This window comes from Sebastes umbrosus, chromosome 20 (genome assembly GCF_015220745.1).
Source record: "Sebastes umbrosus isolate fSebUmb1 chromosome 20, fSebUmb1.pri, whole genome shotgun sequence".
NCBI lineage: Eukaryota > Metazoa > Chordata > Actinopteri > Perciformes > Sebastidae > Sebastes > Sebastes umbrosus.
Genome location: NC_051288.1, coordinates 14,091,569 through 14,107,100, shown reverse-complemented (window position 1 = coordinate 14,107,100; position 15,532 = coordinate 14,091,569). Strand labels below are relative to the sequence as shown.

The window sequence follows — 15,532 nt, the reverse complement described above, 5'->3', positions numbered from 1 at the left end:
CGCACATTGCCACCTAGAGGCTCTTTCCACCATCACCAATATTAACCCTTGATCACATTTAAAGGGACTATTTGTAACTTTCAGAAATGCTTCTTAACAGCGACACCTGTGGCCGTGAAATCAACGAAAGTCAGCGTCGAGCTCGCGCTTGCTCGCTCTAAATATACCTGAACGAGCATCGCTCAAAACAGTGAGGCGACACACGTCAGCTAAAAGCACAATATCACTCTATATTTCAGCTGCTTGGCAGTAATGTTAGCTGACCAGACGAAGGTCTCTCCATGAACATGATTTAGATCTGATCCTAGTGTTGGCTTTTACTGCCTCAGTGCAGGCTGAAGCAGCGGGGCTCTGCAGCGTGTCTCCCTGCTCTCTCCGCCCGCAGCCGGAGAGAGCAGGGAGACACCGGCACCCAGTCGGTAACGAGATGATAACGTTACTAGGAGCTCCGTCACTTCACAAGACACGGGAAACCTCTGTTGGTCTGGAGGAGCTGCAGCATTTATTTCTGCACAAACGTCCACTGAACATTCACTAGATATTCTCAGAGCTAAACCAACTCTTCTGCAGTGTGGAGTGAGCGCGCGTTCACGTCTAGAGGTGGAGCGAGCTGAGAACGCGCGCGCTCTCTGAGTGAAGGCAGGCAGAGGAGGAGAGGCAGCGGCCACACGCGAACGCGCATATGCGAGTGCGCATGTGTGGCGACCCGCTACATTTATACGCTTAAAAAGTTACAAACAGTCCCTTTAACTCCAGTTACAGTCCACACACCACATACAACCACATCATCCTTTTTTATCCATCATTCTCTTTTAAAACATCATCTTTTTATCCATCACCCTATTAAACACCATCCTCTTATCCATCATTATTTTACCTCTATCTATCTACCTATTTATATTTATTTTACTTTATTTTATCTTATTCTTTTTAATCTTGCCTTAATTTGATTTGCATCCTGACTGACAGCCAGCCACCCCCACCTCTCCTCTCGAGCGCACACTGTACAGTCACATATTGATCTTGCCCAGTTATGTTGGGTTTTTTAAAGTTTTCTTTATTTATTTGTTTATTTAATTATTTATTATTATTTTTTTAATTTATTATTCTCTCCATTTTGCTTTATCCATATTTATTTAATTTTATTCTGTTATGAGGAAACGGAAGAAAGAAAGAAAAGGGAAAAAAATAATGATACATTTTTTTATATATATATACAAAAGAAAGAAAAAAAACTCCTCAACTTGCCGGGCATGGGCCATGCTGCCTCAACACCGACTGGGCTCCTCCTCCATCTCCTCTCTCCTCCCTCAAATTATTTCCTATGGATAGAAAAGGGCATAAACCCTGAGCTATCAAACCAGGCTCACGAATTTACGACAGGCCCTTTTCAAAAAGTACACATTATTTTTCAGTCCTAACCTGCTTTGGCTTCTACGTTCACTTTGTGATACTTTTTTAACTAACTTAACGTTATCTAATTGAGCTTCAAAGCTTAATCTACTATTAATAACACATGTATGATTAATCAACAAATTTAATTCAGTGTAAACTTTTGGTCACATCTTTGCTTTGTACTATTTTCATTTGACAAGCTCAGGTGCAGTTCTGTGAAGAGTAAGTGTAGGATGTATCTGGCTTGGCTGTTATTTGAGGAGCGGTGAAACCTCTCTAAAGCCGTTAGAGACAGGTAACACCGGCCAGACCTGTTGAAACTGCTGCTCTCAGAGGCACCTGAGCTTTTAGACCTGCCCTAACATGCACACTATGAGCCCAGCTATTATCATACAGCTGAGGCTGCACAGTAAACGATACGAATACAAGCCCACACCATTATTATTAATAACAATAACACCATGGGCAAATAACAGTTTCTATATGATGAAATAACAAACAAGTATATTTATTGTAAAATTGTAAAATACTCCAAATGTATAAAAGATAAAGGCTTTTGATTGACATGCAACATGCAAACATTTTACAAAGAAGCTGTACAAAACAAATATATTTTGTACACAACATTTCTCAAATTCTAAGTGCCTTTTTCCAAATACAAATTTTGGCACAGTGATATCTGTTAACATGGAATGTTTAAAATAAATTCAGGAAACCCTCTCATACAAAATCTTAACAAAATAGCATTTCAATGAAAAGTTAACTCATAGAACTGTAAACTGTACACAACAATTTGGTGCATTGTTTAGTTGACACACTACAACTGCATTCCTATATTATTAATACCAGTTAACCTTCTTGGGAGGTATGGATCTTCCAGGAAGAACCCTTCGATCCAAACAGCCTGCCACAGTTCCTCTTCCTGGCATTACAATAACCCCGACAACCCCAATAACAAATGAAAACAGCATGTAAACATCCCAGAAGTGGAAACAAACTGCTGCTGATTTACAGCTGGACAGTGGACTCAAATAAGGAGCTCAATCAAGCTTTCTTGCACAGCAAAGAAATGTTTCATTTCAAATGATATATCCACCCATACAAGCAATTATTGTTGGCATATCAGTTCCTGTCCAACTCATGAGACATCTGAAGAATTCCTATGTTTTTAACGAATATAAACCATATTATCTAAATGTATTTTTTGAACTAAAATATATATATTTCTGTTGTAAAATGTTATAAGTATGGATATATATTTTGAATGAAAAGCTTAATTCTACAATCAGGTATTGTTCCTTTGTAAAGGTTATGGCTTCAAATGGGAAGGTAAACAGACACCCTTTTCAAAATAGCAAACAATATGATGGTGAAAAACACCTAGACAGCACCAATGCTTAAAATGATATTGTACCATAAACGAAACATACTGCAAAACAAGGCGAACGATTATTTGAACAGGCTCAAAATGACAGACAATGCAAGGCAAACATACTGTATTATCAGGGATATGTTAATCACTTTGGTCCCGTATACTTTGTTGATTTTAAAACTATTATATTATATGCATCCCACTTAGAAGCTGGTCTATCATACCATGTCAGTGAGGATGGCTTTTAAGCTGCAACATTAGCTTATTTCTTTTCCAAGCAAATCCAATTTCGATTGAGTAGACGTTAACATTTGATGAATAAACATCTCTGGAATGTGTCTTTAGGTGAGTCGGATACCCAGCACCTGCTCCAGCTCTTGTCTTCTCTGCTGCAACTGAAACAAAAAAGGGATAGTGTTAGTGCATATTAAAGTTGATAACAATGTTCACCTTATATTAATACATCTGTTAAACATGTACACTGTTAAGCAGTGCATTAGGCTGTTTAATTCCTTACTCTGGAGTAAACGTATCTGCCCACTGCCTCTGGTACCCAGGGCGCCTCGTAGAACTCAGTCCTCCTCTCCTCCTCGGGGTTTCCTGTCACATCCGTCATCAACTGACGAAAAAAAAAAAAGAAGAAAAATATATATATCATTAAAGAAGATGAACCACAGTTTCATTCCCAAATACCAAAATAATGTTTTAAATGGTCAACTTACTTTGCATCGAAGTCCCTCGACTTAATTTGAGCAAACAATGCTGCAAAATACTTTTGTTTTTGCTTATATCTGACTGTTGAAGCTGTGTTTCAATATGTTTATTCGTTCAGTTTGTTTCGGCACAGGTGCGTCACAGGTGCAGGGAATGATGGGATTTGTCGGCTGTTAATTTGCCTAGGTGAACTGACTTCATATCACAATCGCATACAAAATAGTTGTATTTTAGAGCATGTTTTTATTAAATATTGGGAAATCTATGCCGGGTAATTTCTTTCCCTGCAAAGCATTTTGGAATAAAAATCTTCAAATTGGGGAAATTTTACTGCATAAAATATATGAACAAACACAAACATTTGTTTGGGTCATCATGAAAATACAACAACCATATACGCTTAAATAAGTGGAAGATTAGAATACAACCTTACTGTAATACTGAAATATTTTCTTAAAAAACTAAACAAAACAGATCAAACTGCTGTTGGTAGTAGGCTTGAAAACATAACACAATTGAGGAATACTGTGTGTAAACGAAACAGCAGTATAAGACAGCCGATAAAGACGCCTGTGGAGAAACACGTCCATACATCATTAGTGGTGGGAGCACATGTTTACCTTCAGATCTCTGCACTGAGACTTGAGCCAGTCTTGGATGAAGTCCTGTGGTTTGTTGCTGAAGCTCAGCATAAAGTCTCTCTCGGTCTTCAGCTGGTTGATGTACTCAATCGTCTCATGAATCTGCAGTGAACACAACCAGTACAGTAATACATGAGAACAAATATTTTATTTTAAAGATAAACTTAAATGGACATTATGTCCTGTATAAAACTATAGAAAATCCGTTATACTACTCGGGGAACAGAGATTCAATTTTACAGAATGTGGCGCCCCATCTTGACATTTTTTGAGAAACCCGCTACATTAATCTCCAAGCATCTATTTCTTTTTTTATTATTATTATTTTTTAAATTGTATTTATTTATTATTTTTTTAAAATCTTTTTATTTATTTATTTATTTTGCTATCCTATCTATTAATAGCAAAAATGCCCTTAATTTCCTGACTTGTGTTTTCTGGTTCCATTAAAAGGTATGGTAAAAGGTAGATATAGGTAGATATTTTATCTGTATTGTTGTCTATAATTTTAACTTTATTTATCCATAATTTAGAATATATCTTCTGTGGTCGGCTCTGGTTGCCTGTGTGTTTGTTTTTTGTGGAAGCAGAAACACATTTTTTCCTTTTATTACTATTCCTTACTATGCCTTACCTTCATCTCCAGCGCAGCAATTTCCTGCTGGTTGGTTGTAGAGGACAGGAAACTGTTCATCTGGCCCTTCAGTGGGTCGTCCACCTCCACATCAATGTCATAGCACGCCGTCTTCTTCTGATCGTTTGGGTCCACACTGCTCAAAGACGCACAGAGAGCAGAACAGAATTTAAGTCAAGAGTTGATGCAAACTTGTAGGAGCAGGAATGAGTACTGATGGCCCGTCACCAGCTCATATAAATGTATTGTTGTTGAAAATTAAATCTTATAACCAACACAGTTGGTAACACAATAACACAGTGAGAGTGATAATGATCCCCACTTCCCTACCTAATCATGTGATTGATAATGATGGGATCAGGGTGCTGCAGCAGGCCAGCCAGTTTCATGGGAATCTCAGAGAACCTCATGCGTGGACAGCCGAAGATCTGAACAGCAATTGGTTAGAAAACAGAGCAAGTTTGACATGATGAAGGTAAAGTTTTATTATCAATTTGTCTCCCCACGAGCATTAAAACATAAAAACCTGCACATTTGAAGTCCTATACAGTCAATGAACGCAGTACTCATTAATTGTTGTGTACCTCGTACAAATTCAAAGCTACAAATTATTAATTTGACGGTATAAATTACTCATTTAGAGATCAAATTAGGTAAAATCTATTCTTGAAAAATTTATAATTAACACACTTAAATTACAAATCGTGGTACAAATCCTACAGATGATACAAATTACGGTACTTCTCTCTCTATTAGGTGTATGATTACTAGTTTGAGGGGTAAAAAAACAAGGTTCTGCACGTTTGATATAAGACATAAAAATTATTTTGAAAGCATTTTCAAATGTCAAAGCAACACCGGGAAATGCTTAAGTGGTGAGCTAACATCCTGCTGCTCGGTGTAGCCTAAAAACCATCCCATCACCTGTCTGAAATAGCGGTTGCAGTTGATGTACTCCTTCTCGTGACAATCCTGCAGCTTGTTGTTCTTGATGTAGAGCCAAAGGGCTTGCATGATGCTGGCCCGCGTCTGTGTGTGCACACCCAGCAGGCGAGCCAGCCGGGGATCCAGTTTGTACTGAGGGGGCTGGAAAAAAACATTGGGACAAAAGAAGTGGTGGTTGAAAAAGGTAAGAAAGTCATAGCATCCAGGCATACGACTGTGTGCAAGATGGTTAACTGAGCAAATGGGCGGTACCTGGTGGTCGAGCATGAGCAGGAGGGTGCATTTAACATTCACGTCGCCGGGCCTTTTGACCTGGAAACCATCCGTCTCCTGAGTGGTGGGCATTCTGTGCCACTGAAAGATAAAGTAAGTCAGTCCATCAAGTCCAATTAGAGCTAAAACTAAATCTAAACTGAAATGTGTTAACAAAATAAAAAGATAATAAATATCTGATATAAATACAGATAGTGGACTCATACAAGCAAATGCTCCAAGACGATACTGGTACAGTGCCATTTTTATTAACCCATTTGTGAAATGAAGACTCTATTTAGTATGATAAGGAAAAATAACTCAACATTTTTTCTGATTGGTCAAAAGTCTCGAAATTTGGTACGGTAATACTTAGGCAGGTATCTAACAGTACAACTTTGAAAATTGTACTAATATAATAATAAATCACACGTTTATCAATAGACAATGTCAGGATTTTTGAAAAACGCGAACATTGTGTTTATTAAATGTTTTTTTAAATATATTTTTTATACTGCATATGTGTGCAATATCTTTGCTATTCAACTTGTTATGAGTTCATAGATACCAAATACTTGTTTTTGGTGTCAATTAAAAATATGACAGAACATAGTTACTACCAAACTTATATCTATATCAATATAATTTTTGGAAGTCAAACAAGATTGGACTAGACATGGTAGGATATCTTCCAGATTCAAGAGCTGTTAAAGGTACAGTGTGTAGGATTTGGCGGCATCTAGTGGTGTGGTTGCGGATTGCAACCATCTGAGTACCCCTCCGCTGACTCCTCCCTTTCCGAAACTGCGGCAAAGTGAGCCGCCTTGTGCAAAACTGTGGTAACGCCGTTTGCCTCGCTCAGAGGACATCCTTACCATTATACCACTACTTTAGGAGCAACGGAAGTCAGACGGTGGCGTGTTGAAAACCTACGGTGGCCTTCAGGTAACATAAAAATGTGAATGACTCTCTAGAGCCAGTGTTTGGTTTGTCGGTTCTGGGCTACTGTAGAAACATGGTGGGGCAACATGGCGGACACCGTGAAGAGGATCCGCTCCCTATGTAGATATGAAGGGCTCATTCTAAGCTAACAAAAAACACAACGATTCTTAGTTTAAGGTGATTATACACTAATGAAAATGTAGTTATGAATATGCTAATACATCCCCCTGAAATGTTACACACTGTTCCTTTAAGAGAAGAAAGGATTGATTCCAAAAGTTTGAATGATTCCAGCTGAACTCCACTTTCTGACCAGTGCTGAAAAATGTACTGGGGCTGGTGAGCCAATAGCAGTCTCAGAACATTTTGTTGTCTGTGTGCCTAAAATGTTTCTGAGATGGTTGCATCAAATGCCTTTAATATGATGTCATACCTCTACTAAGTGGTTGTCAGGTCCATAGAGCTCCTTATCAAGCTCAATCACCAGGCTTTTGAAGAAAGATGAGAACTTCCTCTTCTGCTTGCCAGGCTAGGGAACAAAAAGAGCATTAAAAAAAAGTGTGAAAAGACAGATTGTTATCTAACTATGGCTTCTTATTGTGCTGTGTCAGTCTGCATTGTTTGACCACATTGGGGGTGGTGAAGAACAAAACTGTAGACAACTAGAAAAAGCTGTTGGGCCCCCGCCCTCTCCAAACTTAAAGTCTGTTTGCACAACTTTCACTCCCTCCCTCACATCCCTTTTCTGTTTCTGTTGCTCCATGCAAAACTCCCACGCATGCCTCAACCATATGAGCCTGACGAGAGAAATTAACTGACAAGAAAATCCTCCTTCATGTGGCCCCGGATGACACAATGAGTGGAGCTGGAATTGATGGAGGGAGGGGAGGCTTGTCAGCTCATGGTATGCAACGGCCAGTGGTTTCAATTCCTTGTTTCAGAACAGAACATGAGCTTGAGTGTGTGTGTGTTAGGAGGTGTGGGGTGGAGTGGGGAGAGCTCTAAACACACATCTGGTTGCGTGGTCTGAGCCAAGGACACAGGCCAACCAGAGCTGAGTGACTGATGTTTTCAGAAACACAATAACACAGACTGAAATACTTGGGAGTTGGACTACACTGGGACAATGGCGAAACAGCACAAGCAAGACAATTCAAATGAAGAAAGTGGTTCACATACTTCCTCCAGAAGTTTTCCCTCCACTCTCAGCTCCCAGGAGGACACCTTCTCTGCGTCCTCACCCTCCGGCTTGCCGGGGGTGTACGTGTTAGAGATGTAGATCCTGAGCTTGCGTTTTTGCTGCATCATAGAGATGGACAAGCACATATATCAGGAACTGCAGTAAAAACTCTAAGATTCATTTAGGATTTAGACTGTAAACTACACTTGGTGATTGGTGAAGGCAGATCTTTGACATAACATTGAAGTCATAAATTGGTCAATCAAGACTGTTTAAAGTTATAATCCTTAAGGTATTTATGAAATCGAAGCTTTTTCATACTATTTATAGGAGGCATTTTTCTCCAACAGCCAGCCAATATATTTAAATTCTGTAATTCCCTCTCTATATTCTACATTTCCACACTGGATTCAGATTGCATTCTTACTTAAACACGAGGGATTTACAGGAAATGATGCCTGTAATCCAGCGTTACAAAATTACATAAAGCCTGAAAGTTATCTCAAATTATCCTTGACAATGCACTCTTGTTAAGAGCTACCATAATGGGCTTCTTGATGGCCTCCTGAATCTCCATGCGCTTCCGGGCGATGGTCTGATCCAGTTTCCTCTCAAACGCCAAGAGATCCATGTAGGCCTGGGACTCTGGGACCAGGTCTCGGATCTAAACAGCAGAGCATGAATATTAAAGGAATACAGAGCCAACTGGGAACAAACTGAATCCATCTAAAGTATGATTCAGGGGGGGTCAAAACTTTCTTACCCTCTGTGGGAGAACCTTGTCGGCCATCTTGCGTCTTTTTGCTCTAAAAAAACACACAGAAAAGATAATAAACAACCTGATTTCCAAAGCGCTATATCTTCATTTTGTTAAAACAAAAAAACAACCACACAAACATGAATTGACCACATGAACTTAACTGTTTTACAAACTGCTACACCTCTGTGTGTGTGTATACATACATATTTATTACTTCTCTATACATACTACATTCCTGTCTACACCTCAGTATATATATTTGTAGTACTAGTCATTATTACATACTACATTCCTGTTTACATTCAGTTTTCCCATCTATTTTATACTTACTTATGTTTATATTTATATTAATTGCACTATTTTATGTTTAGATTATCATTTTGCTTTTACATTTACTATTGTGATTTCCCCTTTTATATATACATATTTTATGAGCATTGTTGAAGGAACCTGAGAGCAAAGACTTGCATTACCAATGATTATTTTGCTGGAATTGACAAATGACAAATAAAGAACCTTGAACCTTGAACTAGGGGTGTAAGAGAATATCAAAAATATTGAGTATCGCTATATTATGTTTTGTGATACTGTATCGATTCTCAAAAACACAGCATACATTTTTAAATAAAAGTTTACATGCAAAGATTAACTCAAAGAGATGTTGAGAGATGTTCCTTCTCAGTGTATGTGCCTTCTCAAAGTAGTGCAGTGATGTTGGATGTTACGGGGACTGTGATAAATGCAAATGCAGATCCCACTTTTCTGAATGTATAAAAAAGTAAACTTTTTTTTTTACTCAAATTTTATACATCTTCTTTATATGACAGTTTTCCTAAAATTAAATTAAAAAAAATAACAATATATCGCCTTGCTTACAGTATTGTAATATATTGAATTGTAACCCCTGTATCATGATACGTGTCGTATCGCCAGATTCTTGCCAATACACAGCCGTAACATGACCTATATGCTTTCTCTAAAATATAGAAGATCCAATGGCTAAAACAGTCAAACTAGGACATACTGTACTACGCTGCCAATGTTGTCTCATCATTTAGCGTTTACACTTTTAAAAGAACGACCTTCCTTAACCACTTTACGAGGAACCGACCACACTGACGCATGCAAGATTAACAGAAAGGCCTTATTCATTACGTTTGATTATCAATTATTTGTGAAAACTTCATAGTGCAATAACAAAATTTTGGCCAGTGCCGTCTCTTCATTAACTCTCCCCTCGACACTTCATCATCATCGCTACTGACTTCATAAAAGCTGTTTTGTTTCGTTAATTAAATTACACAGTTCCCCCTCATTATGGTTAATTTTAATACCCGAGCTCTTTAATGAAAATTCAGATTGTTGCTTCCAGCACTGTGGCACTCCACTCGTCCTATACTGAGGACTTTGTTATGAAATAAAGCTTTAAAGACGAGACTGAGGTTCATTGTAGATGAAACTGTACATGCGGCCTCAGGTCACGGATCACCACATTTATGAGCGTGGCATCGCTGAGCAGCTTGAAGTAAAAAATACCCGCTCGTGTCCGCTGCTTTGACAGCAAAGGCCAGTCATGAGATACTCGCCCTGTCCTCGTGTCTGTGTGATCTGAGCTGTGCTTTTAACGGCACAGTAACTGCACAAACAGACTTCAGAGAGAAAAACACACCCTGAATGAATAGCGGTGTTGTTATATTGTTAATGAGTCAAAACAGGCAAAATTAGACACGGAATCTTTATGACTTATAACTACTTCAGTTTTGTGTATGAAAATATATATTTAAAATTCAATGACAAGATACAAGTTTTGGTTTTATAACTTGCATAACATTTCCGACTGGATGTAACAGTGTTCATTTAGAATCTTTTAAGTACGCAAACATAGTGTTGTAGTTTTTGTCCTGGCTGAGAAAACATTACTAGTAACGCCCTTAAGGTAATCCTGTCTGCTATAAACCTGTGTTGATGTTCATGATCCTCATGAACACTTTTCTGGTATCATTACACCATAAAAGGCAACAAAATAACAATACTATGAGGAAATCTATCTGTTTGACTCGGCCATGGCTGTTTGTTTTAGTCAGTCAAAGTCAGAAAAAATAGGTTTTGAAAAACAGGAAATGTTGCAGGAAATGTGATGTGCATGAAAGAGTTTGCAGTATTTCAAATGTATCGCAAGGAAATAATTAATTGTTTATTCATTGCTTCTGTTTTTGTTACTGTAAAAAGTGGTTTGGCAAAAAAATTGTAATAATTGTTTAGTCGAGTTGTTGATTTTCAGGTTCTAGCTTCTCAAATGTAAGGAGTTGCTGCTTTTCTCAGCTTCATATAATCATAAATGGAATGTACAGTATTGTTTTTGAACTGCTATCCAGACAAAACAAGCACTTAGAAAATTGCTTTTTTTTCTGATTTTGTTGACCAAACAATTAATTGAGAAAAGAATCCACAGATTAATCAACTGCTAGTTGCAGCTCTATTTATGTGACAGTAAAGTCTAGGCCTGCAACCAGCGATTACTTTCAGTGTTGATTAATCTGTTGTTTATTTTCTCAATTAATCGATTAGTTGTTTGGTCCATAAAATGTCAGAAAATAGTGAAACATGTCGATCAGGTTTCCCAAAGCCCAAGATGACGTCCTTAAACGTCTTGTTTTGTCCACAACTCAAAGATATTCAGTTTACTGTCATAGAGGAGTAAAGAAACCAGAAAATATTCACATTTAAGAAGCTGGAATCAGATAATTTTGACTTGAGTTGAAAATTACTCAAACCGATTAATCGATTATCAAAGTAGTTGTTGCCGATTAATTTAATAGTTGACAACTAATCAATTAATCATTGCAGCTCTAGTAAAGTCTAAATCTCAGACAGTGCCATTTCCTGATTTGTCCCCAAGCTGTCTTGATCAATCAACCTTGGCATTATTCCTCTCCCTCTCTTCTTCTCCTCTCACACAAACACTCTCACTTCTCCACAGTTTACCCTCGTCTTAGGCCTCCCAGCGCCTCTTGCTGCTGCTGTTGATGCAGATGAAGGAAGCGTTTCCTCGACGCGTCCATGCTTGGAGGACCCATGCCTTGCCGCATGGACATGTTCCCACCGCCATAAGAAGGACCAGGCAGCTGGCCCCCCATTGACCCCATGGGGCCCCCCACTCTGTTGGATGGCATCCCTGGGCGCTAAAGAAAAAAAGGGAAGCTTAAGCTATGATTTCAGTTTCATAAGAATTTTCAAGTTCTGAAAAAACAGGTTTCTTTCTTGTACTCACTACTTTTCTTTTAATGAAAATTGTAGTCATTAAAATAAGCACGTACGGGGATGCTTTAGTTATGTTTTCTTCCTGTAGCATTGGTTTACAAAAGATGGGTTTATCCTCCAAATGTGATGATTTTGATATCAGATTTAAAGCCAAGAAGATTTTGGAAGGATAATTAGATGGTGGCTAGAAATGGGTATTTCCACTATGAAAACTGTGTCTAGCATAACTTATAGAACTAGTCGTAGTAAATAAAAACAAATCAAGCAGTGAAAAGGAATCTCTTGGATAAATGTAGAATATGTGCATACATTTGGTTTTTAATTTGCGATGTTTTATTGTGACATGTATGTACGTATTTTCTGTGACATCTGTTGCATGTATGTGTATGGCTTTGTGTGGCTATTTTCTTGATGTTCCAATCTTTATCTTGTTATTAGGGCTGTCAAAGTTAATGCGCATTAACGTAAAATTGTTTTAACGCTCCGAATTTCTTTAACGCAATCGATCTTTCCGGGGGTTGTAGTGGGCTCAGTTTTAAAGATACTGGTATCATATGAAACTAGAAAACCTAAGGAATCCATTGGTATCAGCTATGTCATACTCGCTTGTCGCGAAGAAGGTTAAATAGCGCTGCAAAATTGCGCTAAATTTTGGTGAGGAAAAACTGACATGGCCATTTTCGAAGGGATTTCTTGACCTCTAACCTCAAGATATGTGAATGAAAATGGGTTCTATGGGTACCCACAAGTCTCCCCTTTACTTTATATATATATATATATGGACAATATTTGTCATTGTTTAATGTTGTTAATTGATTTCCAATAATAAATACAGCATATACATACATTTGCGTAAAGCAAGCATTTGTCCACTACCATGTGATAAGAGTATTAAATACTTGACAAATCTTCCTTTAAGGTACATTTTGAACAGATAAAAAAAAATGTGTCATTAATTTGTGATTAATCATGGACAATCATGCGATTAAATAATTTTATTCGCTTGACAGTCTTACTTGTTATATAATTCAGTGATAGTCTGACATAAACCAAATTTAATTGATTTATCAACAACAATGTATGTGGATTTTGCTATTTTAACACTGTTGCTTACTTTTTTTGGTCACTCCTTCAACAGAAAAACAAATATCTGAACCCATATGGCTCTAACTAACAATTATTAACTAACATTATTTTATAATGCTCATTATAACAGTCTTTTACTCATGGATTGTATCTTGTCTGTGGATGTGTTTGATTTTGTGTCTGCACTGTTGACCTGTTTTTATTCTGCCTATGTCTGTAAAGCACTTTGGTCAGCTCATGTTGTTTTAAATGTGCTATAGAAATAACTTTGACTTGACTTGACTAAAACATGAGACAACTGTAATAATGCATATTAACTAAAGACCACGTGAAGCTGCAGATGGTGGTAAAACTGGGATAATATATGCTGGCTTAGCTCTGACAGATGGTGGTGATGATAAACTTACTTTTGTTTTCAAGCTAACTGACAGGAGGCTGAGGGCAGCCACGTGATTGTCTCTTTCACACGTGTACAAAAAACATTGATCTGTGAAACTAATTATAATTTAAATATCCAAATACTTGTGAATACACAGTTGAAGGAGCGCTATCGCAGGTCCTTCCTTCCTGCACCTGTCAGACTCCACAACCAGCACTGCTCCCAGTAGACCACTTACACATACACACCAAAAAAACTGACAATAACCTGATATTTTCAGGTGGAATTTCATTTAATTCTCACTGTGCAATATCATTTTCCACTTGTGCAATTTTGTTAATAGTCTGTTTATTGTCAATACTGTATATACTGCTCCTATTTTTATACTTCCTTCTATTTAAATGGTTCACATTTTGTTACACTTTGTTTAGCTGATGCATCTTGTTTTCTGTACAGTGCAAATTTCCCCACTGCAGGACTAATAAAGGAATATCTTATCTTATCTTATCTTATACATTAATAACCAAGTGCTAAATATTTACTATGCATTGTTGAATTTATCATCAAAAACCTCTTAAAATTGAATAACTTATTTCTTATTATATTATTAAATTTCCCCACTAATAAAGGTATCCTTATCTTATTAAAAAGGTTAAACTCATCTTTTTGGTGGCAGTAAGTAATTACATAGCCTATTCATAATGCGGAAGTAGTGTCCACACCTTGATGTTTTAAAGAATAATGAGCTTTTAATGTTATTCCTACTTTGATATCTGTCTTCACCTTAATATATGTTTGTTTTAATCCAAATTTAATGTTCTCTTAAAAGGCAACTTTAACTTTAAGAAGTGAAATTAACTTATAAAAGATAACTCTCAACTTTAGCTCAGTTAAATTACCATGTTTCACTTATTAAAATGGATAAATAATAAGTATATAAAAACCAACCTGGGGGTACTGGGGAGCGTTGCTCATGCTTCGGGGGTATCCCGCCGGAGTTTGGGGCAAACCTGGCAACCTCATGCCCGCAGCATGCCCAACGTTCATGGTGTTCAGATTCATCGTCGTGAATCCTCCTCTCGATGCCATCTCTCAAGATCTTCAAGTGGGTTCAAAGTGACGGAAACTTCTACCAAAAACAAGTCTAGCAAAGCCACTAAATGAACGTCTGGTTAAGTAGTTATTTAGCTGAGTACAGTGACTTTGAACGAGGTCGTGGTGGTTGGTTTGACAGCTAGAAAACTGTCAACAAAAAGCGAGCAAACTAGCTCGTTTCCTACCGTCTCTAGTTCCGGGATCTGCTTCTGCCTACAACTAACTGCTTGTTTTATTGGACAGCAAGTTGGTGGTGGTTCTTCTGTTGTTTTGTCACCTCCTCCTCTTGTTCTTAAAGTCTTAACATCGCTAACTAGCAGCTATTTCACTGCGAGGCTGATGAAAACACATGATAAACTGAAGCATCTAAAGCAAAGTATACTTGATGTAACTGCCTACACGCACAGAGCCAAATGCTGCCTTCAGGGACATCGGGAATTTAGAAGTTCAACATTTCAGCGGATATTAAAGGTTATCCTCGCCTAATCTAACTTTTTTTTTTAAGTATGTTTAGTCGGAAATTACGTTTTTTACTTTTGTATTTCTTTTTTTTTCGTGGTTAAATATTTTATTCATTTATTTATTCATTTTGTTTTCATTTTGTTTTTCCTTTATTTGGTTTTACTCAGACATTTACATAAACATACTTAATTACATCCTCGCCTAATCTAACTTTTTTTTAAAGTATGTTTAGTTGGAAATTACGTTTTTTTTAACTTTTGTATTTCTTTCTTTTCTTTTTTCTCGTGGTTAAATATATATATTTCGTTATTTTTATTTTTTTTTCATTTTGTTTTTCCTTTATTTGGTTTTACTCAGACATTTACATAAACATACTTAATTACATCCTCGCCTAATCTAACTTTTTTTTTTAAA

At 37.3% G+C, this 15,532-nt stretch overlaps 1 protein-coding gene across 2 annotated transcripts; it reads right to left on the bottom strand.

Annotated features, from left to right (window-relative positions):
• Positions 1 to 1,882: 1,882 nt before the first annotated feature.
• Positions 1,883 to 15,158, bottom strand: smarcd2 (SWI/SNF related, matrix associated, actin dependent regulator of chromatin, subfamily d, member 2). 2 transcript variants are annotated; one of them, XM_037755656.1, is made up of 14 exons: positions 14,842 to 15,158; positions 14,510 to 14,705; positions 11,821 to 12,017; positions 8,839 to 8,881; positions 8,617 to 8,739; positions 8,075 to 8,194; positions 7,329 to 7,424; positions 5,954 to 6,055; positions 5,681 to 5,842; positions 5,087 to 5,184; positions 4,757 to 4,895; positions 4,102 to 4,224; positions 3,285 to 3,386; positions 1,883 to 3,162 (listed from the first exon to the last, which is right to left on the bottom strand). In XM_037755656.1, exons 2-14 carry the CDS (start codon positions 14,648 to 14,650, stop codon positions 3,109 to 3,111), a joined length of 1,500 nt encoding a protein of 499 aa, XP_037611584.1. In that variant the 5' UTR covers positions 14,651 to 14,705; positions 14,842 to 15,158; the 3' UTR covers positions 1,883 to 3,108. The 2 variants fall into 2 exon arrangements, with proteins under 2 accessions (XP_037611584.1, XP_037611585.1); XM_037755657.1 differs by having other exon boundaries at positions 4,757 to 4,892; positions 14,510 to 15,147.
• Positions 15,159 to 15,532: the final 374 nt, after the last annotated feature.

Coding starts and splice junctions, on each gene's coding strand:
- smarcd2 (XM_037755656.1), bottom strand. CDS start 14,650: ATGGCATCGAGAGGAGGATTCACGACGATGAATCTGAACACCATGAAC. Junction 8,740..8,838: donor ACAAGGTTCTCCCACAGAGG/GTAAGAAAGTTT, acceptor TCTGCTGTTTAG/ATCCGAGACCTGGTCCCAGA. Junction 8,195..8,616: donor CCATCAAGAAGCCCATTATG/GTAGCTCTTAAC, acceptor TCTATGATGCAG/CAAAAACGCAAGCTCAGGAT.